The 27,945-nt window shown below is 37.2% G+C and overlaps 1 protein-coding gene across 1 annotated transcript; it reads left to right on the forward strand.

The window, feature by feature from the left end:
* The first annotated feature begins 147 nt into the window (after positions 1 to 147).
* LOC121423548 (low-density lipoprotein receptor-related protein 5-like) lies at positions 148 to 27,225 on the forward strand. Its single transcript, XM_041618901.1, has 15 exons — positions 148 to 250; positions 1,476 to 1,724; positions 2,748 to 2,910; positions 3,465 to 3,595; positions 5,472 to 5,729; positions 6,060 to 6,170; positions 8,014 to 8,202; positions 9,038 to 9,286; positions 10,278 to 10,440; positions 11,094 to 11,224; positions 12,037 to 12,294; positions 12,638 to 12,748; positions 19,674 to 19,871; positions 25,841 to 25,970; positions 26,946 to 27,225. The coding sequence occupies exons 1-15, from the start codon at positions 148 to 150 to the stop codon at positions 27,223 to 27,225; spliced, it is 2,724 nt and encodes a 907-aa protein (XP_041474835.1).
* The last annotated feature ends 720 nt before the right edge of the window (positions 27,226 to 27,945 follow it).

Raw genomic sequence — 27,945 nt, forward strand, 5'->3', positions numbered from 1 at the left:
TATTTGAAATTATACACGTACAACAGCTTTGGCAACTCTTGTATTGAAATATGTTTTGAAAGAAATGAATGAAGAGAACAATGGTATAGGCAAAGCTTAAATCAAGGTTCCCCAGAGTTATCTGCCCTTTGGAAATATTGCCAAAAAATGTCTCTGCCGGGAATTGAACCAGGCCCACAAGCTTTGAACGCCTTAACCACTAGAACACAGAGACGGGTTAGTTGCTCGGGCGATCCCGATCCAATTGGCCGTCAGAAAACAGATTTTCGACACCACCAATAACATTTTTTCCGTTGTCGGGTGTAGGTGAGTTTTGAACAATGACAAGCCGCCATGCATCAACTGGGCCAAAGCTAGTGCTTAGATACATTAAATATATATAACATGTGTGTGTGAGAGAGAGAGAGTTCGTGTGTAGGTGAGTAGTGGTATACTGAAAATATCCCCCATTTGTCATAAACGTCCCCAAATTCATGTTGTATACAGAGTTAATGGTCTTGGTTTTCCTACTTTTTATGCGCCATTACACACGGTGTGAAGGCCTACTTTTAACGTTCACGTTTAACAGCATTTATGTATGTGAAATGGGTGTGTGTGGGAGGGTGGGTGCGTTTGTGTAATGTGTAGGAAGGTGTGTGCGTGCATGGACAGTTCAGAGATGGACATTCAACGCAATCATTTCATTGATCGAACGAGATCCACCGCCTAGTGATTATGTGCATCTTCATGAGATCATACAGGTGTTTTGACATTAGCGACTACCAAGGCGTGTCTGATTATTTACAAAGGCACAGCTTTCCTGCTTTTGGTTTTGTTGGCTGATCCCCTGTGTTCGAAAATGATTCTCAATCAACATGCATTAGATAAGAAGCAGCAAATTCAAGAAGACGATTTTTGGGACATGAAATATGTTATTACTATGATCCGGACACTTCCGCACGCACATAAATGACCTCAATAACAGGAAGACATAAACGCTCTCTGCGCGATAGTATCTCTGGAATATTAGGAGGAAAATTTGAATAAAAAATGGGATTATAATGAAAAACAATCAATCACAATACTGCCTCTATCTTAAAATATGGATACATGTTCATTGAAACTCAAAACTTGGAAAAAGTAGGTTATGTACCCTTCGCATTCGAAGAACGATAACTCTGTGACCTGTGCTAATCATGACATAAGCAAGTTGTCAAATTAAAGTTGATGAGTTACTCAATAAGGTAGAATGCATATCACAAGAATAAAACATGTATTCTTGATACAGATGATCTTTGAACTTCGATTACCTTTTTTAGAAACACCCTGTATTGATATTGAGGCCTAAGAGCGGTTTCATATTAGTAATTCTAGTTGTAGTCTAGTAGTAGTGGTAGTAGTAGTGGTGGTGGTGATGGTATTAGTAGTTGTAGAATTGTTTCTTATGATATGATCATTATCGTTAATTTGTTAACACTGCTTCACTTTCCGCCCAGCTGACAAAATCTTCATAACAGACGTGGTCCATGGTAAGGTCTTCGTCGGCGAGAACACTGGCCCATATTTCTATGGGCAGGACATCGAGGAAATCGACCTGGCAGGCGTTGAGGCTCCCGTAGGCATTGACTACGATTATCGAACCAACAGGATATATTGGACTGATCGGGAGACTAGAAGAATCAGTCGGGCTTTCATTGATGGGTCGGGACAAGAAATAATAGTTAACGAAAACCAAGGCATTGGATGTAAGTACTGCTAAAAAAATTATTTATTAATTCATTCATTCAGCAATTGTGGATTACTTGGTATTATTCGGTTGGTTTAACATTTGTTCAGTTGAATAAGCCTTAAGGTTCTTTCAGCACATTGACTCAATTGTAGTTTTTGTTCGACTTCTCCCCAACTTTCCCTCATCGTAACTACCTTCATTCAATTGCATCATTGCCACTGCCCCCGTTAATATTGCCATCATTTGGAAAAAAAGAAATAGAGGGATAGTGTAAATACCTTCCTTTTTGATACCATAAAACCCTGATACAAGAATCAGAAAGACATGTTTCCCATTTTATTCTGCCATTACGTGGGTTCGAGTCCACCCCGGGCGGATGACTGAAGTCAGTGCGTTGTGTTTAAAAACGTCTCTCCCCTGTTTAATAGATGCAGGCTATGTTACAGTGGAAACATTCCGTCCCTCGGACAGGACGTTAAATGGAAGTCCCGTGTAGAGGACAATCACCACATTTGCACGTTATGAACCCACTGCAGTATTCGAATAAGAGTAGGGGGGACCCCGGTGTAGTGGTCCACCTGCATTTCCCAACCAGTTATCGGGATGAAAGACCTGCAGGTCACAGTTCTGTGTGCGCGCCCTTGTAGGCGACCCAGATTTGCTGGCTCCGACCTCCAATGCGCCTTTGAAAGTTTTTGGCAGATATATGGCGCTGAATAAATGATGTGCATCATCATCATAACGTGATCTTGCATTCGAGGCTCCACAAGTAAAAAATTTCAGTACCAAAACATAAAGAGGCCGATTAGACTTTATCTAAAGGGATTATTGAATGAAAGAGACGAATGCATGCAAATGATTATTATTTTTGTTTTATTAATGAAAAGCTGATGGCACTAAAGTTTTATTTCTGAAAAACAGGTTTGTATGGGCTTTTTATTTCAAGGAAATGTCTGAACTCTACAGGTTGGCTTGATGTGTTCTTTCACCGAATTCACCATGTCTTGATTTTTTTTTCGTTTCATTCTTACCCATTAAGCCCCACAAGGGATAGTCTTAGATCTAGCGGCGAGACTATTGTATTGGACGGATACACTGCTAGAACGTATTACGAGTGCTAGTCTGGATGGGAGTAACCGCCGAACTATTATAAGTAGTGATCTCTATCGTCCATGGAGCATTACCCTTTCTCAAAAAAGAGGGTAGGTATATTCATGGCATCTTCCTCAGCCAAGTCGCACTTTCTTCTATGTCCTCTCTCCTTCTACCCCCCCTTCACATCACACTCTCATTTTGTTCAATTTAAAAGAGAGCCCCAGATATTCCGGCTAATATAATGTTTGGGACTCTCTCTTTTAAGGGGGTGGAACTTTAATAAGCACAATGAAAAATATTCTTTAAAAATAATCTTAAAATCCACGTAACAAAAACTTATTTGGAAACTCTCAACAGCAAAATAAAAACACCCTGCATCAATAGGAATAAGCCTGAATTAGTGTTTCAAGGACACTATTCGTAAAATTACCAGAGTTCGAAATAAGTCCAGGTGGATTTTAGCACCTTTAGTGAGGAACCAATCGAATACAGGATTTCGTCTTAATCTTAATTATTCATTCTCCATCTCAAAATATTCAAAACAATCTACAATCCATAATGATTTGATTTAAATCCATGCAATTTAGAGTGGACCCTTCAACTTCTTACGTTTGACTCATGCATACATAACTATTGCTATCACTCTTTTTATTGTTAAAAGGAAACTGTATTGGTGTGACGAAGGTCAGACAACTGGAAAGATTGAAATGTCAAATAAAGATGGTTCCGATCGGAGAAAGTTGATTACAGCATCCCTTACACAACCTTACGGACTGGCCCTTGATTCACAAGGTACATGTACAAGGCAACGACTTTTTAAAAATCAATTAAACATTTAGAGATGAAACACGAAGTATTTTCCGGAACATGAGATTAACATAATAACTAACAGACCAACGCTTTTAAACTTAACGAAAGAATAATATAGCAAACTCGTTTTCTGTTCTCTGATAGACTATATCAAGAGAAATACGCTCTAAAAACAAACATCAAATCAAGGCATCCACACCAAAATACACACAAAATTAATTGTAAGCGACTGGAATGTGACGTCCTCAACATGACAGCAAGGCGTCTACACACATTTTGTACATTTCGATAGAAAATGAAAGTGATCTTATAAACATAATTGATTTATCAGCTCATTATGTCCTAAACTTAAAGGTCAAGTCCACCCCAGAAGATGTTGATTTGAATAAATAGACAATAATCAAACTAGCAAAATGCTGAAAATTTCATCAAAATTGGATGTAAAATAAGAAAGTTATGGCATTTTAAAGTTTTTCACAAAACAGTGAAATGCACAACTCAAATGAGACATTCGATGATTTCCCTCACTATTTCTTTTGTTTTTTACTATTTGAATCATACAATATTTCATTTCTTATAGATTTGACAATGAGTACCAACTTGACTAAATCATATAGTATTTAACAATGCTCATTCCACATTTTCAGGCCTTGAGGGAGGAATTAGTCATTGTTTCAATTGACAAGGAGGAGAAAAATAGGACATTTTATAGTATATCATATAATAAAATATAAAAGAAACAGTGAGTGGATGACGTCATTAGTCTCCTCATTTGCATATCCAACAGGATGTGCATATAACTGTTTTGTGAAATTAAGCAAAATTTTAAGATGTCATAACTTCCTTATTTTACAATGGATTTTGATGAAATTTTCAGTGTTATGTTTGTGGATTTCTCCCTTTTTATTGAAATCAACTTTATGTTGGGGTGCACTTGTCCTTTAACTTTTCAGGATTTCTTAATAATGGTTATTCAAAAGGACATGCCCTGTTACATTACCGTAACAGCACTATCGGCCCATTTTGGTAACAAATATCTTTTACCGAAATGTGTCGTAACATGCCCCCCCCCCTGTGACGTAGGGCCCTCACAGTGAAGTTTGCTACAAAATCTTCCAGAATCAGGAAGGAGATTTGATGTCATTTCCATAGCTAATTACGAGAAACTATATTTGGTATTAAAGACTGACCAGGAACAGTAATGTGGGCGCGTCATGTAATCCCCACTCTGCCAATGACTTTGATAAAAAGGCCCGAGAATAATATCTGTCGTCTAGAAGGTCAGCTACTGTGACTGATTAACCTAGATGTAAAATGTTTCCAGGGACGGTATTTGATTATATATCAGCTTGGCGTTTACCAGCAAAATCCTGTCCTGCCGAGTTTCAACGGGAGTTACCATAAAACAGAAACAGGAAACAGAGTTTACGATTTGCCGACGCATTTCGGAGACAGTATTTTCCGCATCTCAAAGTCATCCTGCGAGTCGGAATTCTGTTTTAAAAGGTTTGGTATTCATATAAAATTGCTTTGATTCCGTGAAGATGCCCCACCACGTTGCTGGTTGAAGACAAAAGTCCACCCGGAGTGTAGGGAACAATTACTGCAACGTATATGATTGTTTTGTGTTGGCTAGAGCATTCGAATTCGATCACGGTTATACCATGCAGCACCATCTGAAAATCTAGGGTCCCTGATCAAGGAGCACCCTAATCATTTAAAATGTTGTACATCCATGTATGATTTGTATATATTTTGTTTGTATATTGAATTTTAAATGATTGAATAACAATTAATTGAATTAAATCGTAGACCCTCCGCCAACTCCGGAATAATATGAACCTCTTCTTGTATACAGAACAACGCTTGTACTGGACGGAAGGTTTTCATGATGTCATACATTCGATCAATCTCGATGACTTATCCGACCGGAAAGGTCACGTCTACGCCGAAAGAGGGGACTTAATCCTATTTGGCATCTCGCTCTATTTCAGCTCAATCTACTTTACCGACTTCTCGTCGGGAAGACTTTATGCGTCTGAAATCGGGGCTGAGGATATCAGGGAAGTTACTGGATTTACAGAAGGGGCACCTACTCGTGTCAAGATCTATGCAGGTGAGAAAGGGGGGTGGGTATGTATCCTGAGCCAATCAGAAACAAGGTTTTCAGTAGCTTATAATAATAGTCAACGGTGAAAATCATTATTTGCTTGTAGCTCCGTAATTACAAGGACGGGGGAGTGGGTCAGGTCTTTTTTAACCGATAATCATTTTCCAGGATATTATTGAGACTATCAGCATTTTAATGAACATGAATAAAAGAAAGATCAGTCATGATTCTTCTGGTTGAATATAGGCTATAACTTCAATTAAGATCGACGTATATTTTTCTCTCCTTGACATGATTTTTTGTTGCTCACCTCCCCCCCCCCCCCTCTCTCTCCAGACTTAACCTGTGATACATCCTGCATTGGTAACAGTCGATGTCAGTTGATCGCGTATGATACTCCAGAATGCGTTTGCATAGTTGGATGGGAGGGGTTCAACTGTTTTACACGTAAGTGCATTGTTTAATTGCAGTTCAATCGTGTGCGGCAACCGTGCTGATGAAGACACTTGACAACATGGCTTAGCTAGGGGAGGACTTCATGATGAAACCTGCATCGTATATAGTAGTGGTACAGTTCAAAACATCCAAATGAGCCAGGCCTGACTACCCTGAAACCTTTATTAGGTGCCCTAGCTAAAGAGCACTTGCAACAATTCTCGACATCTAGGAACATTGATCAGGTGGTCTTAACATGCGCACGTGCGGGATCTATCTCTAGAAACTCCTGATCAGTTTTAGTTCCAACTATGACATGAGCGGTTGTTTCCGTTTATCGAGATATCACTGTACAGGTTTCACAGGCCTAATTCATTCCCCATAGACTCATGTGTTTAATTGGCACTTTAAAAATTCATAAAAAATAGGGATGAAATTCGGGGGTCGAAAGTTTACTACCAGTGGATACGATATATATCTGGCAATCCATATCTGACCAGAAAAGGGTCCCTCCACCGGCTCATTTTAAAAATAAATTGGCGTGTTTGAAGACACCTTCGGGGGGAGCAGATTCATCACCTCAAATAGCAAAATAGCCCTAATCCTTTCACCAGTCAAAATATAGTCCAAAATTGGTGATATTTCTTCCCAATTTGGGAAAAGGAAGTTCAGTAATTACCAAAAATAGAATCAGTGTTAGATGGACAATCATATGCATACACTTTGTCAATCAGCCATATAAAAAAAATAGCAATGGGTTGGCTCGAATGAATATCTATGGCCTGCCACTAATAATTAGGCCCGTGTAACCATCAGGAAGAGTTTCAACGATCGCGCGTGCGTTATCATTTTTTTTCTCTCTAGAAACCCTGATCAGGCATTATTCCATATCTATTGCATGTCCGGTAGTTTTTGTCTCTCGAGATATCCCTGATCAGTAGAATAAATTCCAATGATCGCGCGTGCGTTAGTTTCTCTCTAGAAATCCCTGATCAGGTGTAGTTCCAACTTTGGCAAGTGCGGTAGTTTCTGTCTCTCGAGAACTATCTGGTCTTCCAACGATCCAATCGCGCGTGCGTTAGTTTTACTCTAAAACCCCTGATTATGTATCTATTTCATGTGCGGTATAGTTCAATCTTTCGAGATATCTCTGATTAGGTAGGATTCCAAAAAGCGCAGAAGCTTTACTTTCTCTATAGAAACCCGATCAGGGGGTTGTAACTACAGTAGTTTCTTTCGAGATACCCCAGGGGGTGTTTCACAAAGATTATAGTATGACTTAGAGTCGCACTTAAATACCGAGTTGCGTACGGTATGAAAGGCTTGACCGCATTGGTCAGATCGTGTCATGAGGACGCGCACTAATGCGTATCTATCAATAAGATCGAGCGTTGCATATCATGTACGCGTCGGATACGGTAGTTTCTTTCTCGAAACCCTAACGAGGGTAGGGGGAATCACTATCGTACATGCGATGCGATTAAACAATCATGGTCTTATATGGCCCGCATTAAAAGACATAGTCTACGTCGTGGTGGTTCTGGATTTTGGCGTGTATGGCGTATTTTTCTCCAGCTATAAATTTATTGAAATTGTGCTGCACTCATCCCAGGTGATGTATAAATTGGTACCTGGCAGGAATATATTTCTTTAAACGCAAAGCGTTCAGGTGCACTAATAAAGCCAGGTTAATGCTGCCTCGTTGTAGATCTCTTAGAGAATTCTGATAAAGTGAGCAATTAGCGTATAAGCAAGTATGTGATATATAGTTATCATTTTAGGTCATATTCTTTTTTAACACCAAAGATAAGTATATTGATTATATTTCATTCCCCTCGCTCGCCCCTATTTTCAGGTGTTACGTGTATCCTGCCAGATCCCCCGTCAATGGCCTCATTCGTCAACCCCAGCGACAGCTACTCATCAAGTACTACAGTGACAGTCGTGTGTGACAATGGCAATGACCAAGTTGAGTGGATCTGCAACGGTTACACGGGGAATTTCGATCGTGAACCAATCGATTGCAGCTCTCCACGAGCAGCAGGTATTGCAAATCTTAATACAAAACTAAAACTCAAAATTAGGATAGCAATAATAAATAATATTAACGAAAATAGTGATAATCATAATTATCATCATCATAATAATAACGATAAAGATATCAATAATAGTGCGCACTTTTACAAGAGAAAAATATTAGATGTCAAAATGTTAGGAATGATATTAATCTGAATAAGAAATGGTAATGTGTGAAGGCCTACTGGTTTGGGCGTGTGTGGGAATGTGAGGGTGGGTGTGTGGGTGAGAGGATATGTGAACTTTGGTTCCATGACATTTGCTCCGGCAACAATTGCTCCGCTGTGAATTCCACACACTTATGGATCACCAACTTCAACCCTGAGTTTAACACAGACTATACCTTATCATGCTTATACTAAACCTAAGCTTAACCTAACATAAAAACCTATGGCGACACTAATCCTACATCTTAGACGAAATAAAGCCAGGAGCAATAGTCGTAGGAGCAAATGTCGTGTCACTTTGGTTACCTATGGAGCGCGCACGCGCGTGTGTGTATATATATATATATAATTTTGGGTGGATGTATGAGGATGTGTGTGGTTGTGTGTGTGTGTGTGTGGGGGGGGGGTCTTTTGCATGGGTTTCTATAAATTAATCATTTCACCTTCGCCGGCGGCACTGGTACCTATACAGAGCTATTTTTCACTATATCCTTTCATCTGGATTCCAGACAACTAATTTAGGCCCTATGTCAAATTACTGACCGATATTCAATTTAGATAATTGATGTAAAGAAATATAGTGACCCCATAGTCAGTGTATTTAATACTGTTAACACTGCTTCAATTTCCGCTCAGCTGACAGAATCTTCATAACAGACGTGATCCATGGTAAGGTCTTTGTCGGCGAGAACACTGGCCCATATTTCTTTGGGCAGGACATCGAGGAAATCGACTTGACAGGCGTCGAGGCTCCAGTAGGCATTGACTACGACTATCAAACCAACAGGATATATTGGACCGATGAGGAGACTAAAAGAATCAGTCGGGCTTTCATTGATGGGTCGGGGCAAGAAATAATAGTTAACGAAAACCAAGGCATTGGAAGTAAGTACTGCTAAGAAATTATTTATTAATTCATTCAGCAATTGTGGATTACTTGGTATTATTCAGTTCGTTTAACGTTTGTTCAGTTGAATAAGCCTTAAGGTTCCTTTAGCACACTGACTCACTAGTTTTCCCCTAATCGTAACTACAGTACCTTCATACAATTGCATCATTGCCCCTGCCCTCGTTAATATTACCATCATTTGGATAAAAAAAACAACAAATGAAGGGATCGTGTAAATACCTTGCTATTTGATACTATAAAACCCTGATACAAGAAACAGAAAGACATGTTTCCCATTTTATTCTGCCATTACGTGGGTTCGAGTCCACCCCGGGCGGATGACTGAAGCCAGTGCGTTGTGTGTAAACGTCTCTCCCCTGTTTAAAAGATGCAGGCTATGTTACAGTGGAAAACATTCCGTCCCTCGGATAGGACGTTAAATGGAGGTCCCGTGTAGAGGACAATTACCACCTTTGCACGTTGAACCCACTGCACTATTAGAATAAGTGTAGGGAGGGGGAACCACGGTGTAGTGGTCAACCTGAATTCCCCAACCAGTTATCGGGAGGAAAGACCTGCAGGTCACAGTTCTATGTGCGCTATTGTAGGCGACCCACATTTGCTGGCTCCTCCAATGCGCCTTTGAATGTCTTTGACAGATATATGGCGCTAAGTAAATGATGTGCATCATTATCATAACGTGATCTTGCATTCGAGGCCCCACAAGTGGAAAATTTCAGTACCAAATCATAAAGAGGCCGATTAGACTTTATCTCAAGGGATTATTGAATGAAAGAGACGACTACAAATGATTATTTTTGTTTTATTCATGGAAAGCTGATGGCACTAAAGTTTTACTTCTGAAAAACAGGTTTGTATGGGCTCTTTATTTCAAGGAAATGTCTGAACTCTACAGGTTGGCCTGATGTGTTCTTTCACCGAATTCACCATTTCTTGATTTTTTTCGTTTCATTCTTACCCATTAAGCCCCAGAAGGATTAGTCTTAGATCTAGCGGCGAGCCGATTTTACTGGACGGATATACTGCTAGAACGTATCACGAGTGCTAGTCTGGATGGCAGTGACCGCCGAACTATTATAAGTAGTGGTCTCTATCTCCCATGGAGCATTACCCTATCTCAAAAAAGAGGGTAGGTATATACATGGCATCTTCCTCATCAGCCTCGTCACACTTTCTTTCTCTGCCCTCTCCCCTCCCCTTCCTCCCCTCCCCTTCCTCCCCCTCCTTCCTCCACAACCTACTCTCTGTTGTTCTATAGCAAAGCTTGATACCGCTGCTTATTCATTTTGTTCCCCTTAAAAGAGAGTCCCAGATATCTTGGGTAATGCGTAGAATAATGTCTGGGTTTTTCTCTCTTTTAAGGGGTTGGAAATTTAATAAGCACAATGAAAAACATTCTTTGAAAATTATCTTAAAATCCACGTAACAAAAATTTACCTGGACACTCTCAACAGCAAAATAAAAACAAAACTCCCTGCTTCATTAGGATTAAGCCCGAATTAGGGTTTCAAGGATACTATTCGTAAAATTGCCAGAGTTTGAAAAAGGTACAAGAACCAATCGAATGCAGGATTTGTCTTAATCTTAAAGATTTATTCTCAATCTCAAAATATTCAAAAGTTATTTTTACATTAAAACTAAATCCAGAATTCGATTGGTCCCTACAATATACAATCCATAACGATTTACTTTAAATCCATGAAATTTAGAGTGAACCCTTTAACTTCTTCCGTTTAACTGATACAAAGATATATATTGCTATCACTTTTTTAATGTTAAAAGGAAACTGTATTGGTGTGACGAAGGTCAGACAACTGGAAAGATTGAAATGTCAAATAAAGATGGTTCCGATCGGAGAAAGTTGATTACAGCATCCCTTACACAACCTTACGGACTGGCCCTTGATTCACAAGGTACATGTACAAGGCAACGACTTTTTAAAAATCAATTTAACATTTAGAGATGTGATCCAGTGGATCTGACTCTCGCCTTTCTCGTGGGTTCGAATTCTAGCCATGGCGTGTTTTCCTTCAGCAAAAAAAATTGCACTTGACCCGGCAGGATTAATTCTTTGAATGCACGAGCGCTAAAAGGCAGCTCGAGCTAAAGCCGGGGTAACAATAATAACATTGCGCCTAGATAGATGGCGCTAAGCAAATGCTTATTATTATTACTATTAAAATTAACTACTAGAAACCAACGTTTGCAATTCCTATGAAAGTCAAACATTATTGTCATTGGACTCTAACACCTCCTTTCGCATATTTCATTATTGTTTTAAAGAGAGTTTACAATTTGCCAACGCATTTCGGAGACAGTAATTTTCGCATCTCAAAGTCCTTCTGCGAGCGGGAATTCTATCCTGAAAGGTTTATTATTTATATAAAATTGCGTTGATTCTGTGAAGATACCCCAGCAGGTGCTGGTTGAAGTCAAAAGTCCACCTGGAGTGTAGGGAACTATTTACTGCAACGTACATGATTGTTTTGTGTGGGTTGGAGCATTCGGATTCGATCACGGTTTTCAATCTCATACCCAGGAGCACCATCTTAAAATGTAGGGTCCCTAATCTAGGGGCACCCTAATCATTTAACCTACATTGTACATTCATGTATGATTTGTATATATACTTTGGTTTGCATATTCATTTTTAAATGATTGACTAAAAATGAATTGAATTAAATCTGCCAACACCGGTATAATCTAAATCTCTTCTCGTATACAGAACAACGCTTGTACTGGACGGAAGGTTTTTATGATGTCATAGAGTCGATCGATCTCGATGACTTATCCGACCGGAGAGATCACGTCTACGCCGAAAGAGGGGACTTAACCCTCGTTGGCATCTCGCTCTATTTCAACTCAATCTACTTTACCGACTTCTCGTCGCAAGGTCTTCATGCGTCTGAAATCGGGGTTGAGGATATCAGGGAAGTTACTGGATTTACACAAGGGTCACCTACTCATGTCAAGATCTATGCAAGTGAGAAAGGGGGGGGGGGTGTTTTATGTAGCCTGAGTCATTCAGGAGCAAGGTTTTCGGTAGCTTATAACAATAGTCAACGATGAAAAATCACTATTTGCTTTATGACTAGCTCCCGAATTACAAGGACGGGGGAGTGGTTCGTTTGTTTTTGATAATCATTAATTTTTCCAGGATATCAGTGAGACTACCAGCATTACAGTGAGTAGGAATAAAAGAAAGTTCAGACATGATTCTTCTGGTTGTATATAGGCCATAACTTCAATTAAGATCGACGTATCTTTTTCTCTCCTTGACATGATTTTTTGTTGCTCACCTCCCTCTCCCCCCCCCCTCTCTCCAGACTTAACCTGTGATACATCCTGCATTGGTAACAGTCGATGTCAGTTGATCGCGTATGATACTCCAGAATGCGTTTGCATAGTTGGATGGGAGGGGTTCAACTGTTTCACACGTAAGTGCATGGATTCATTGCAGCTCAGTCGTGTGCGGCAACCGTGATGATAAAATATGAAACCTGCATCGTAAATAGTAGTGGTGCATTTCAAAACATCCAAATGAGCCAGGCCTGACTACCCTCAAACCTTAAATAGGTGCCCTCGCTAAAGAGCACATGCAACAATTCTCGACATCCAGAAACATCTGATCAGGTGGTCTAAACATGCGGGATCTATCTCTAGAAACTCCTGATCAGGTTTAGTTCCAACTATGACATGAGCGGCTGTTTCCGTTTATCGAGATATCACTGATTAGGAGTTTGAACGATCGCGCGTGCGTTATTTTATTTTTTTTAATAGAAACCCTGATTAGGTATTGTTCCATCTAATGCATGCGCGGTAGTTTCTGTCTCTTGAGAAAGCACTGATCAGTTATATCGAGTTCCAACGACCCCCCCCCCTCCCGTGCGTTAGTTTCTCTCTAGAACTGATCAGGTATAGTTCCAACTCCCCCGGGGGGGGGGCCACTTCCATTCACGAGTGGATACCATGCGCGACCATGGGGTCTCGAAAAGCACCCTAAACACGTAATTTCCATATTCTGAAAATTTGGGAAATATTCCCTGAAATGCACCCCTAAACAAGTACAGGAATGTATTATTGTTACGGGTCCTTCGGTGGTCGGCTTTACCTTATTTGGTTTAGTACGACCCCACCTTCTATACCTCGCGCAAATCGTACTCTAAACACGAACAGTTGGGCAAAAACGACATCCTTTATAAAACATTTTAATTTTGTTTTATCATTCCCGCAAATTCGACCCTAAACACGTAATTTTCCTAGCGAAATAGATACCCTTTTTTCATTATTTTTGTGCCATTGACACCCTTATCACGTTACGGACGTAACGTGCCCTATCGTTAAAAAGACATCCTTTTTACGTGTTTTTTGGTCGCGCATGGTATCCACTCGTCAATGTAAGTGGCCCCCCGGGTTCCAACTATGGCATGAGCTGTAGTTTCTCGAAATATCAATGATCAGGTAGAGTTCCAACAATTCCGCGTGCGTTAGTTTCTCTATAGAAATTCCTGACAAGGTATCTAAATCGCATCGCATGTACGATAGTAATAAACCTCTGTTGCACCCACAAATGTAATAACGCCCACAAATGTAATAACACTTTACCCACAAATGTAATAACACTTTACCCACAAATGTAATAACGCCCACAAATGTAGTAACACTTCACCCACAAATGTAATAATTTCACCCACAATTGTAATAATGCACTTTACCCACAAATGTATAATTTTTGATCGCCCACAAATGTAATAATGACTTTACCCACAAATGTTATAAATTTGAAAGGATTTTTGGCAAATCCGTTCTAAACTTAAATCCTTTAGTAACGCGTTCATATAGCACAAAAGTGCAAAGTCTCTTTTCCTGACCCGGTTAATTAACAAATAATATTAGATAGCCAAGACAGATAGCCAAGCGCGATTGGTCAATTGCGCGTCACGTGATATGATCGAAATCCATGTATTTTCCCAGCCGGTCCACCTTCGATGAATATATTGACTAACCGGTCCATGAATATATTTTTTACGTGTATGGCGCCCTCTTGTGGATTAGATGTTACCATGCATTATCGGCCTGCCTTGGACCTGGACTGGGCTCGAACTTAGATTTAGATCTAGGGCTAGGCTTAAACAAAGTTGATTTGAATAGAAAAGGGTCATTCACTGCGTTAGACTAACAATACTTAGATATATGTAGATCAAGATCTAATGTTAGATCTATACCAGTTCAATCAATCACTTTGAATATCATAAACATGCTGCACGCATCGTTAGGCCTAACTTTATACTTCATCATTAGAGGCTATCTAATATAACAGATATTGACTGATGGGATGTGTAAAAAAACATTTTTTGGACCACCTTAACGATTAATATTTTCCCTCGTGATCATATTTTCCCTCAGCGCTGCGCACTTCGGGAAAATATAACCCCTCGGGAAAATACAAATCCGGAGGTCCAAAGAATGTTTATATTACACACCCAATTAGTCAATATCTGTATAATAATATAAGTCCAAAGTCTTTTTTCCAGACCCGGTTGTTTAAAAAATTATAATACAAGTCCGAAGTCTTTTCTCGAGACCCTGTTGTTTAAGAAATCATAATATAAGTCCAAAGTCTTTTTTCCAGACCCGGTTGTTTCAAAATTTATAATATCAATCCAAAGTCTTTATTCCAAACCCAATTGTTTAAAAAATAATAATATAAGCCCAAAGTCTTTATTCTAGACCCGGTTGTTTAAAAAATTATGATATAAGTCCAAAGTCTTTTTCCAGACCCGGTTGTTTCAAATTCCCAAGTCTTTTCTCGAGACCCGGTTGTTTCAAAAATTATAATATAAATCCAAAGTCTTTATTCCAGACCCGACTGTTCAAAAAATAATAATATAAGTCCATAGTGTTTTTTCCAGACACGGTTGTTTAAAAAATTATAATATAAATCCAAAGTCTTTATTCCAGACCCGGTTGTTTCAAAAATAATAATATAAGTCCAAAGTCTTTATTCCAGACCTGGTTGTTTCAGAAATTATAATAGAAATCCAAAGTCTTTATTTTTATAAAAAATAATAATATAAGTTCAATGTCTTTTCTCCAGACCCGGTTGTTTCAAAATTTATAATATCAATCCAAAGTCTTTATTCCAAACCCAATTGTTTAAAAAATAATAATATAAGCCCAAAGTCTTTATTCTAGACCCGGTTGTTTAAAAAATTATGATATAAGTCCAAAGTCTTTTTCCAGACCCGGTTGTTTCAAATTCCCAAGTCTTTTCTCGAGACCCGGTTGTTTCAAAAATTATAATATAAATCCAAAGTCTTTATTCCAGACCCGACTGTTCAAAAAATAATAATATAAGTCCATAGTGTTTTTTCCAGACACGGTTGTTTAAAAAATTATAATATAAATCCAAAGTCTTTATTCCAGACCCGGTTGTTTCAAAAATAATAATATAAGTCCAAAGTCTTTATTCCAGACCTGGTTGTTTCAGAAATTATAATAGAAATCCAAAGTCTTTATTTTTATAAAAAATAATAATATAAGTTCAATGTCTTTTCTCCAGACCCGGTTGTTTAAAAAGAATTATAAGTCCAAAGTCTTTTTTCCAGACCCGGTTATTTCAAATATGGGGGGGGGGACTTTGGACTTATGGCATAAGTCCAAACTAGTCTTCTCTCCAGACCCAGTTAATTGAAACTGGTGGAATCAATGTCTTTGTTGTTGTTTAAATTATACGGAATGTAGTGTGAATATATGCGATATGAGTAAATTGAGAATCAAGCATAGTCTTTTCTCCAGACCCGGTTATTTAAAACTAAAAATTAAAACCGTATAGTAATGCCTTCATATAGCACAAAAGTCCAAAGTCTTTTTTCCAGACCCGGTAGTTTCAAAAATTATAATATAAGTCCAAACTAAGATATCATAATGATACTCCAGTGGAAAAAAGAAAATCGAGCTTAGCCTTTTCTCCAAACCCTGTTATTCGAAAATTGTTAATAACAATACAACAGCATCAATAACCGCATAAAGACCCCACAATTTTATTAATACTGGATAACATGGACATATAGCGTTGTCTTTCAGCCAGACTCAGTCATTTGTTTTTCAAAATAACACTTATAGTAAAAATAGAAATAACTCCAAATCTAAGACCAAGCAATCCTTTAACCTAGGAACCTGTTTTTAAAAAGAAGTTTAGAACTTTGTCTTTATTCCAGACCTAATCATTACAAAAATTACGAACAAATATTCTAACATAAGACCCTATCATATTTTTTGGAATAACACGAGTTTTAAAACGTACTCTTTCCTACAGACCAGGTTATCTAAAAAATGAATTAAAAAAGAAAATCAAATCTAAAACCAATTTTCAAAAGTTACACCCAGTAAAAAATATGTCTTTACCCCACACCCAGATTTTGTTGTATAATTATACTAAGACCCCTACAAAAGATTGTAATTATGCATGGATAAAGCAAACGTCCTTTCTCCAGACTTGGTTATCATTTAAAAAAAAAAGTTTTTACAAATAAAAAACGAATACCCAATAATCTAACTACTGTGGAATAACATGGAGATCGATTGTAGACTTTCCTCCAGACACAATTATTTCGAGAATAACAAAACAATAAAATCCTACCCCCACAACGAATCTAAGAAGCAACAATCCTCCAAATTAAGACCAAGTAGAAAAACACATGTTTAGAGCGTTGTCTCTATTCCAGACCCAGTCATTTAGAAATTATTTTAAACAATCTTAAAAACATAAGACTTTGTCATATTCTTATTCCTGTTGAATAACATGAGTATAATGCTTAGACCTTCGTCTAGACCCAGTTATTTATAAGATAAACAAATATTGAAAAAAATCCAATCTAAGACCAATCTTTAAATTTAAACCCAGTTAAAATGCTTGGGTTTAGAGAATTGTCTTTACCCCACACCCAGTTCTCTTAAAAATACAAATTAAGCAAAAGATTAATCTTGCAACTTAGACACGAGTATCTCCCAAACTATAAAAACCCTGTGATAACGCATACCACAAAAACGACAAATTAATAAAAGGCGTAAATATTCAGATCTGAATGGTACGCGTCTTAAAAACCAAAAATAACAAAAACAACAACACCGTTATTCTACATCAATGATATTGTGGCGTCTTTTTTAATATTGTTTGTCTGTTTTTATCGTTTCTAATAATTTTCTATTTTGAAATAACGGGTCTAAAGCAAAGACTACACCATATTTAAAGACGTTTGTCCACTGGAAACATCAAACCTCAAGATGTTGATGGACCTGAATCCACCGACGGGACAGCCTAACTCCGTAATTCTGGTACGGGTGTGGGAGGGGGCTCTTCTTTCTTTGCCTGTCTCTCTTTCAGTCATTTCAAATCATTTTTTTTTCTGTCTTATCACTTCTTGATCACATAAATCCCCCCCCCCTCTCTCTTTACTTTACGGGTCAATGTAACCCCAGAAAATATATCTTAGGCCACTGAGATTTTTGGAATTGTAACTAATCAACAACAAAAAAATGCTGAATATATTACAAATGGTGCTTGGTACACTGAAAATTTAAAGTACCGAAGAACTTGTTATAACGTTATCCCCTCTTGTTAGAATGATTTTCTTTTATATAATATATCATAGATCGTCGATCAACAACCTTATCGTTTTCGGGAAGTAATCCCCATATTGTGTGCTATCTTATTCCTCAGTTTTTTCTTTTATATGTATTTAAAGTTTTTTTTTTGTCATAGAAAAAAAGGAATGAATATACAAGAAATAATAATTAAAAAAAAAGAAGTATAATAAAAATGATAATAAATAAAATTGTTTTCCTACTTCTCATTCAGTGGGTGGCAAAAATAGTCAATCATGACTTATTGCATGAAAAAACATGGAATGGAATGGTTATCCTCTCTTGTTAGAATGTTTTTCTTTTATATACTATATCATAGATCGTCGATCAACAACCTTATCGTTTTCGGGAAGTGACCTCCCTATTGTTTACTGATATCTCATTTCTTAGCCTTTTTTCACGTTTTAAATGTTTTGTTGTTTGTGTTTTTTTCATAGAAAAAAGGAAGGAATATATAATAAATTATTTTTTTTAAATGGTTGCATGGTCTTTGTTTTGTTGTTGTTACTGTTGTGTTTTTAATGATTTTTATAACTGGGTCTGACAGAAAGACTACGCTATATTTCCATGTTATTCAACATAAATAGGATCGTGGGTCTTTTTTTTAATAATTATTATAAGTTTTGAAATAACCGGGTCTGCAAAAAAGACTTTGCATTTATATCATGATTTTTGAATAAAGACTTTGGGCTTAAATTATAATGTTTTAATTAACCGGGTCTGGAAAAAGATTTCGCATTTTTTGTGCTATATGAACGCATTACTATAGGGTTTCAGCTTTTAGTTACCGGGTCTGGAGCAAAGACTATGCTTAATTCTCAATTTACTATTAGCATCTGGAGAAAAGACTAAGCTCGATTCTCATTCTACTGGAATATCATTATTGTATCTTAGTTTGGACTAAAATTATAATGTCTTGAAAATAGACTTTGGAATTATATCATAATTCTTTAAACAACCGGGTCTGGAAAAAAGACTTTGGATTTATATTATAATTTTTGAAACATCTGGGTCTGGATTAAAGACTTTGGATTTATATTATTATCTTTTAAACAACCGGGTCTGGAATAAAGACTTTGGACTTATCATTTTTTAAACAATCGGGTCTGGAATGAAGACTTTGGGCTCATATTATCATCTTTTAAACAACCGGGTCTGGAATAAAGACTTTGGATTTATATTATAAATTTTTAAACAACCGGGTTTGGAATAAAGACTTGAGACTTATATTATAATTTGTTAATTAACCGGGTCAGGAAAAGAAACTGCACTTTTGTGCTATATGAACGCATTACTATAGGATTTTAGTTTAAAACGGATTTGCCAAAAATCCCTTCAAATTTATAACATTTGTGGGTAAAGTCATTATTACATTTGTGGGCGATCAAAAATTATTACATTTGTGGGTAAAGTGCATTATTGCATTTGTGGGTGAAATTATTACATTTGTGGGTAAAGTGTTATTACATTTGTGGGCGTTATTACATTTGTGGGCGATTAGAGTTTCGAGAAAGAAAGTACTGCATGCACATATTTTGATAAACTATTAAAAAATAAGTCAAATAATTAAATACGTCAAATTATCATTATTATTATAAAGTGAGTAATTTGCGTATATACAAGTATATGATGTTTAGTTATAATTTTAGGTCATATTATTTTTAACAACATAGTTATATTTATTATATTTCATACCCCTCGCCCCTATAATATCAGGTGTTACGTGTATCCTGCCAGATCCCCCGTCAATGGCCTCATTCGTCAACCCCAGCGACAGCTACTCATCAAGTACTACAGTGACAGTCGAGTGTGACAATGGCAATGACCAAGTTGAGTGGATCTGCAACGGTTACACGGGGAATTTCGATCGTGAACCAATCGATTGCAGCTCTCCACAAACTCCACAAGCAGGAGGTATTGCAAATCTTAATAAAAAACTAAAACTCAAAATTAGGATAGCAATAATAAAGCAATATTGACTGGCCTCGGGGCGATACGACATATATCGCCCAAACTAGATTTTATATCGCCCGAGTCGTAGACGAGGGTGGTATCAATTTAGTGAGGGCGATATACGTCCCTTCGCCCCCAGGCCAGTCAATATTGCTATTATTAACCAAATCAGACATCTAGAGCAAAAATTGTTAAAATTTAGATATTTCAAATTTTTAGAATGAGAATCTCGTTTCTCATGTTGAGCAGACTAGCCCTCTGAACTTTACCATTGTGACGTAATTGAAATGACGCGTTCCTGGCCTAGGGACGCAGTATCCAGCTTTGTCTCAACTTGATTACCATTATGACGTATAGCACTGCGCGGTTAAAGGACGCGTACAAAAACGCGTAGAATACCCGGATGTTAGCGCTCCTTTTATTGCCCTCTACATTTCCACGCATTTTCTCATTGACTCTCCCGAGCGGGCAATAAATTGGGCCCGTGGATAAACAATTGGAATGTTATTGACCGGCCATTTGATCCCAGTCTTAAGCGGGCAACAATGTTTCAAAGTTCCCCTGCTCAGATGTCTGATACGGTTAATAATAAATAATATTAACGATAATAATAATAATCATCATCATAATAATAACGATAAAGATATCAATAATAATGGCAAGAGAAAAATATTACATGTCAAAATGTTAGGAATGATATAAATCTGAATAAGAAATGGCAATGTGTGAAGTGAAGGCCTACTGGCTTGGGCATGTGTGGGAATGTGAGGGTGGGTGTGTGGGTGAGAGGATATGTGAACTTTGGTTCCATGACATTTGCTCCGGCGACAATTGCTCCGCTGTGAATTCCACACTAATGGAATGACCAACTTCAACCCTGAGTTTAACACAGACTATACCTTATACTGGAGCGTTGTGGCCCAGTGGATTAGTCTTCGGACTTTGAAACAGAGGGTCGTGGGTTCGAATCCCAGCCATGGCGAAATTTCCTTCAGCAAGAAACAGATCCACAATGTGCTGCACTCAACCCAGGTGAGGTAAATGGGTACCGGTAGGAAGTAATTCCTTAAAGGTCAAGTCCATCTCAGAAAAATGTTGATTTGAATCAATAGAGAAAAATCAGACAAGCACAATGCTGAAAATTTCATCGAAATCGGATGTAAAATAAGAAAGTTATGACATTTCAAAGTTTCGCTTATTTTAACAAAATAGTTATATGAACGAGCCAGTTACATCCAAATGAGAGAGTCGATGATGTCACCCACTCAGTATTTCTTTTGTTTTTTATTGTTTGAATTATACAATATTTCAATTTTTACGAATTTGACGATTAGGACCTCCTTGCCTGAAGCACAAAATGTTAAAATAATGGAATTCCACGTGTTCAGGGAGGAATGAAACTTCATTTCACATTACAATGATGAGAAAATATTAATATTTCATATAATAAAATACAAAAGAAATAGTGAGTGAGTAATGTCATCACTTCCTCTTTTGCATTCCGACCGAGATGTGCATATAACTGTTTTGTAATGAAGCGAAAATTTAAAATGCCATAACTTTCTTATTTTACATCCGATTTTGATGAAATATTCAGTGTTATGCTTGTTGAATTTTTCTCTTTTTATTCAAATCAATTTTTTGTTGGGATGGACTTGTCCTTTAAAAAGCTGTGTGCGCTATGAACGCCTAGCTTAGCCGGGTAATATAGGAGCGCCTCGAGCACCTAACAAGGTGGATATGTGCGCAATATAAATGCCCTATATTATTATTATTATTATTAAACCTAAGCTTAAACCTAACATAAAAACCTATGGCAACCCTAATAGAGTTGAATAGAGCGTTTCTTTCTTTAACCGAATGCAAAATCTTGCACCATTGCACGAATAAGAATATTCGCTATTTGTGTTGTACGACGCCTCGAAATCTAGCGAAAATATGAAAAAACAAGAGTTTTTCCCTCCAGTAATCTATGAAAAGGGAGCAAAAATATTGAAAGCAAAAAGCAAAATCCCACAAGCGTACATAATCTTGGACAGCATTGCGCATTTAACCAGCGTGCTGTACGCGCATTGTCACCTTATTCAATGAAATCGCATTGTGACGTCACCTCTAAAGCCGTGCAATGGTACGTTTTGGACGGTACATTTTGGATGGTACGTCTTGTGTGCAACGGTACGAATGTGTGACATTCGGCCTCCCATTTGATCGCGTACAACAAGCTAAGTAGGCGTTGTACAATACGTGCCGACTTTTTGTATAATATACATGTAAGTAACACCCATGAGAATAGATGGAAATGAAACGTGGTGACCTACTAAAAAGCTTAGCTTGTGGACCATAGGCCACCAGAATATTAAAAACTTAAAATAAGCAATCATTTAAAACATCATAGAACAAGCAAACAAAAAATTGTAGTAACTAACCCAAGTACAGATACACATATTTACAAAAGATACACTAAAAAGTAACAGAAAAGTGAAATACAGAATGCAAACAAATCTTATTAGACCTAAACTATAAGAATCTAATATTCAAAAAAAAGAAAGAAAAGAGGAAAAAAAAAGAAAATAGGCAGAGCTCTATTTTTGCATAGATAATTGTGGGAAGAATACAATTTATAAAGTTAGACTAGATATAACAAGCAGGCATTCGTTTACTGATCTAAGTATTTCGTCAGCAAATCGGTCTTTAACTTGTTTCTAAAAACACTGAGGCTAACTGATTGCTTCAAAGAAGGAGGACGGGAGTTTCATAATTTTGGCCCAGTATAAACAAATGTATTTAGCCGAAAACTAGTTTTGGCCAATGGCAAGTGGAGAAAAGAAACTTGCCTTGTATAGTAAGAATGGATTTGGTCATTTCTAACACATAATGAATAAAAGGCAAGTGGAAGTTCTCTTATTTTATTGATACATACTGCAACCGACGTTGAGATCAATTATGTCATGTAAATTTATAAGGAACTTGTTTTCATGAAACAAAATATTAGTGTGATATCGTGAACTAACTCCACATACTAGTCTAATTACCCTTTTCTGCACTTTTAATAACCCATCCAAATGAACTTTAGCAGCGTTACCCCAGGCAAGGATGCAATAATTCAAGTAAGGCAAAATGAGAATTGAGTACAACATGCATAAAATATGTTTTGGTAATATACTCTTCAATGAATTAATGACTCCTGAATTTCTGGAAAGTAGTTTACATAAATGAGATATGTGAACTTTCCAATTCAGCTTACTATCAATGTGAACCCCAAGGAATTTTGTACTCCATACTTCAGTAATCTGAACATCATTAATTTTAATATTATCTGGCAATGTTGCTAGGGTATTGCTAAATAACATGTAGTTTGTTTTCACAAGATTTAAGGAAAGCCTGTTAGCAATGATCCATTCGTTAACAGAAATCAATTCTGAATTAATAATTTGCAATAAATTGCAGGGGTTCGTTTCAGAAAAAAAAATGCTTCAGTCATCTGCAAACAGGATAAATGAAAGGATTTTTGATGACTGAGGGAAATCATTAATATATATGAGAAATTATATAGATCCAAGGAGTGAACCCTGTGGCACTTTCCATGTAATTGACTGCATAAATGACTTAACACCATTAAAAAAATACAAACTGTTTTCTATCAGAGAGGTAGCTCTTGAACCACTCTAAAGCCTTACCCCGGAATCCACAGAAAGATAGTTTATACAAAAGGATGTCATGGTTCAAAGGCTTTGGAGTAGTCTAAGAATATACCGACAGTATGGAGCCCATTATCTCTTGCAGAAGAAATTTTGTCAATGAAATGTAACTGAGCATGAGAGGTAGTGTGTTTTTCACGGAAACCAAATTGTTCAGGAGCGAGAATATTATTGATTTTCAAAAACTTCATAACACGAACAGAAATTATTTTTTCAAGAATTTTAGAAAAAAAATGTAAGAAGAGAGATGGGCCGGTAGTTTCCAACTTCCTGAGGATTTCCCTTGTTGTAAATCGGCACAACTTTGGCTATCTTCATACTCAAAGGAACAATTCCATGTACAATAGATAAATTGAATATATGAGTAATAGGAGAAACAATAACATCAATGACTTCTTTAATAAGCTTGTTAGATAGTCCATCATACCCAGCAGCCTTATTTGTTTTCAAATATGAACAATGTCAATCACTTCCTTTTCAACGACAGGAGTAAAGAATCATGAACAGGGAAGTCTATTACCAAGGTAATCATGGAAAAGTTTTTGACTAGCAGGAAGACTAGATGACAAATGATTTCCTATTGATGAAAAGAATTGATTCCAAGCGTTACTCATTTGTACATGATCTTCAGTCAAAACCCCATCTACTAAAAGTTTAGAGGGACCCTGACTCTTTTGTTTTGAATTTAGCGTTTGTCTTATAATTTTCCAGGTTCCCTTCATATCTTTGAAGACTGCTTTAAACTTTTCTTCACTATATGACTTTTTAGCGTCTCGTAGTACAGATGTTAAAATATTCCTATAGCAAGAGTATTTCTGCTTTGCTCCTAATGTTCTTCTTAGTTTAAACTTACAAAATAGTTTATTTTTCTTGTTGATAAGTTTCAATAAACATTTGGATACCCAAGGCAACTGAGGATATTTTCTTTCATCTTTTTGTTTCTTGCTTAGGAGAGGGAAATTCTTTTCATATAGAGCTGTCAACAATTCAAGAAATTTACAATAAGCTTTTTCAACGTCAGACTCATTTAAGACAACACTCCAATCGGTTGCATTTAAATCACACTTGAACCTTTGCATATTTTCGAAGCCAAAATTACGAGAAAAAATATTTTCATTCATATTCCTTGAGTTTCTTATACCTAATGGAAATGAAGCAATTACTGGAAAGTGATCTGAAATATCGGAAATTAGGATCGATGATTTTATTGACAGTTGACCTAGAGAAAATGTCTATTAATGTTGAAGTATTTTCGGTAACACGCGTAGGTCTATTGATAAGCGGGACAAGATTAAAAGAAGCAAGAGCATCTAAAAAAAACATTCACTGATACATTAGAACCATACTGCAAAAGGTTTATATTGAAATCATTCTCTCCCTGGTCATCAATATCAGTTGGGACTTGAGTCATCAAGATACAAGAATAGATGATAGAGCAAAAATAGTGCTACATAGAAGATAGGAAACCAGAAAACCTAAGGTGAAAAAGAAATTTTCACTACAAAAAAAAAATCACAAAAATTATAGCACACAAGCGCGATCATATGCAAATGAATTCATACTCGTATAAGAATACAAACTATAAAAAACTAGAGATCAGATATTGGAATAATAGTAGTACTAATGAAATACTGAACTACTGCAGGATGAAAAGAAATTACCGACCGATATTCAAGTTTAGATAATTTATGTGAAGAAATATAGTAACCCCATAGTCAGTGTATTTAATATATGATAAAACCTCTTACAGTGACGTTTCCTCCTCATCTGACGCACAGTGCATGTGACGCGCAGTGCATGTGACGCGCAGTGCATGTGACGCACAGTGCATCTGACGCACATTGCATCTGACGCACAGTGCATCTGACTCGCAGTGTTCAGTATTTTGGGGCTCTGTGCAGTGTGATGAGGTACAAGCCTAAACCTTGCATTGTTTTAGATGTTTCATGCCTTGACTTTGTCATATTCCATATGTTAAAATACAAATAAATGACGAGTGTGTGGCATCAACATTTCGTGTTGTATTATCACTTTTTTTAATAAAACAGAACTTTTTTAGAAAGGCAAAGTATTGTTCTTCCCAGTCCCGTGCCGGACCAGAGTTCTAAGTGGGACACATTCAAGGCCAACTTGAACTTGAAATTGCTAAAACTTTTCGTTCATGATGCTTTAATTTTTGTGAATTGATAAGTCAACTTGTTTCAGGTGGGTTTTTACCCCTTTTTTCTGAAGTTGTATCCTTTGCGCGCAAGACTGCTAATAATACTGCCTGTATCGTCATTGTTCTAGGACCATCGATTGCATTAATCGGCGGGATTATTGGCGGAGTAGTGGTCTTGGTGTTGATTTGCGTCATTGTCTGGTAAGTACAACAACAGTGATTAATACCTAAAGTATTCATAGAACGCTTACTCTATCAAATACAAATATTCCTAGAAGTCACACAAATGAAGGAAAGGATGAGAGGAAATAATACAAAACAAAGGCGGAAGTGGATTAATGTAATACTGTATTATGATTTGGGACATGGAATCGCGCGTGGTAATTTTTTTTTCCGCTTTTCCACACATTTCATCTTATCAAGGAGCCTCAAAAGCTCCTTGCTCTTATCCAGTTGCTTTCCACTTAATCATGATATTGCACATGTTGATGCGTCTGTAATAAGCATACAGATCAGTTGTTTGCAGTTAAAGTGGAATAACGGGCAAAAAAGAGGGGCACAGCATTTTTTTTTGCTGATTTATTTTAAGGTGTTTAATAATCAGACTGAATTTTTAGTAGGTACATCTCAGCTTCATTCTTACAAACAAGATAAGCATGATAAGGCCTATATCAAGCGAGCGCGTAGCGCGCGAGTCACGTTTTGGGAGATTTTATATTAATCGACCTCGATATTGTATATTCTGAGCAGTATTAAATGGACAAGATGATCTAACTAAACGGAGATTAGGCGAGGCGCGACTGAGCGCGAGCTGAAGTTTTCGATAAGCAAGCTTATAGCTGGCCTACAAAAGCTAGAACCTGTTAAGGACTGTTTGCAATGACTCATATAATTATACATATATCACCAAACAAATAATCTCACTTTTTCTCCTTCCCTCTTTTCTTGGTCATGGAAATTTTATGCCATCAAGCCCTCCCCCACCTCTACTCCAATAATGTATCATTATTAGTCAAGTAGTTTTACAAATGAATTTCTGCTGTCTTCGAAGTATGGGCTACCGTGGGTTAAAGACAAATGTTAAAAACAAGCGAGTTGATTTCAATTAGTTAAGTGTCGTGCATCATTTCTTTAATTTCATTTTAAGAAATTTAATTTCTTTATGTCTCACAACAGTGCGGTCCGCAAGCCCCAAAGAACTCCCGCGGCCCCCGCCCAGACTCCTGCTGGCCCCACACTCGTCTACACTGTGAGGGCCCAACAACAGGTTATCACAGCCGAGCGTCCTGCTGTTAATGAGATATCCAATGTCAACCAGGTTAACCACGTGAACATGATGAACCCTTCCGGTTCATCCGTTGCTACGTCGGGCATGGAAGATAAGAAGCAGACGGAACATGAATACATGTCGACGATGGCCCCAATGCCCCCTCCCTACACATCTAATCGCGAGTAATAATGGTGGGGCGGAGTAATTTCGTTTTGCTCATTTGAAATGTAGAATGGTTTGTGTTCATGTTTGAGTTTGATCTTTAAAAAAATGCGATCAAATCGTATTATAAAAAGTGAATCCAAACTAATTTGCGAATAACGGAATTTCATTATTAAATTTACTGAGCAGAAATAAAAAATAACAATACAATAACTGAAAGTGAGATAATTTCAGAGATATGATATAGACATCCACATAATACAGAAACATATAAACATATTTCTAGACGTTAGAGATCGACATGATCTCGAGGAACAAACAGATCGTCAGCCTATACTAACATTTGGCTTCTTTGACAAAGAAATATATAAAACCACAGAGACGGCATATAGTTTTATGTCTGTATGGCAAAAACCAATCAATCTGATATGCTCCTGAAAAGTTTAGAATTTCCTCCAGGTGTACTGTGTGTAAGCTTTAAGGCCCCCTCACACCTAACCGAATTGCCTGAAATATGCCTTGCGATGGCTGGCGAAAGGCATTTGTCAAAAATCTTTTCAACGGTAACTGATAGTAAATCATATTTACCCTTCGTGTTTGGGTTCGTACATCTTCTGAACAGCTGCGATTATTCAAATTCGCGCGAATATTTTGAACATGTTCAAAATTTCCCGACGAATTGAAAAATCGTTGGTCATCTGTTTGAATTCTCATCTCTTATATAGTCTGCGGTAATCGTTCGTT

This window comes from Lytechinus variegatus, chromosome 11 (assembly GCF_018143015.1).
Source record: "Lytechinus variegatus isolate NC3 chromosome 11, Lvar_3.0, whole genome shotgun sequence".
In the NCBI taxonomy this organism is placed as follows: domain Eukaryota; kingdom Metazoa; phylum Echinodermata; class Echinoidea; order Temnopleuroida; family Toxopneustidae; genus Lytechinus; species Lytechinus variegatus.

What these genes read in the sequence shown, in the direction of transcription:
- LOC121423548 (XM_041618901.1), top strand. Translation starts at nt 148, where the DNA reads ATGTCTCTGCCGGGAATTGAACCAGGCCCACAAGCTTTGAACGCCTTA. An exon ending in TCGTGTCAAGATCTATGCAG is followed by an intron (nt 5,730 to 6,059) that starts GTGAGAAAGGGG and finishes CTCTCTCTCCAG; the next exon opens with ACTTAACCTGTGATACATCC. An exon ending in TCATGTCAAGATCTATGCAA is followed by an intron (nt 12,295 to 12,637) that starts GTGAGAAAGGGG and finishes CCCTCTCTCCAG; the next exon opens with ACTTAACCTGTGATACATCC.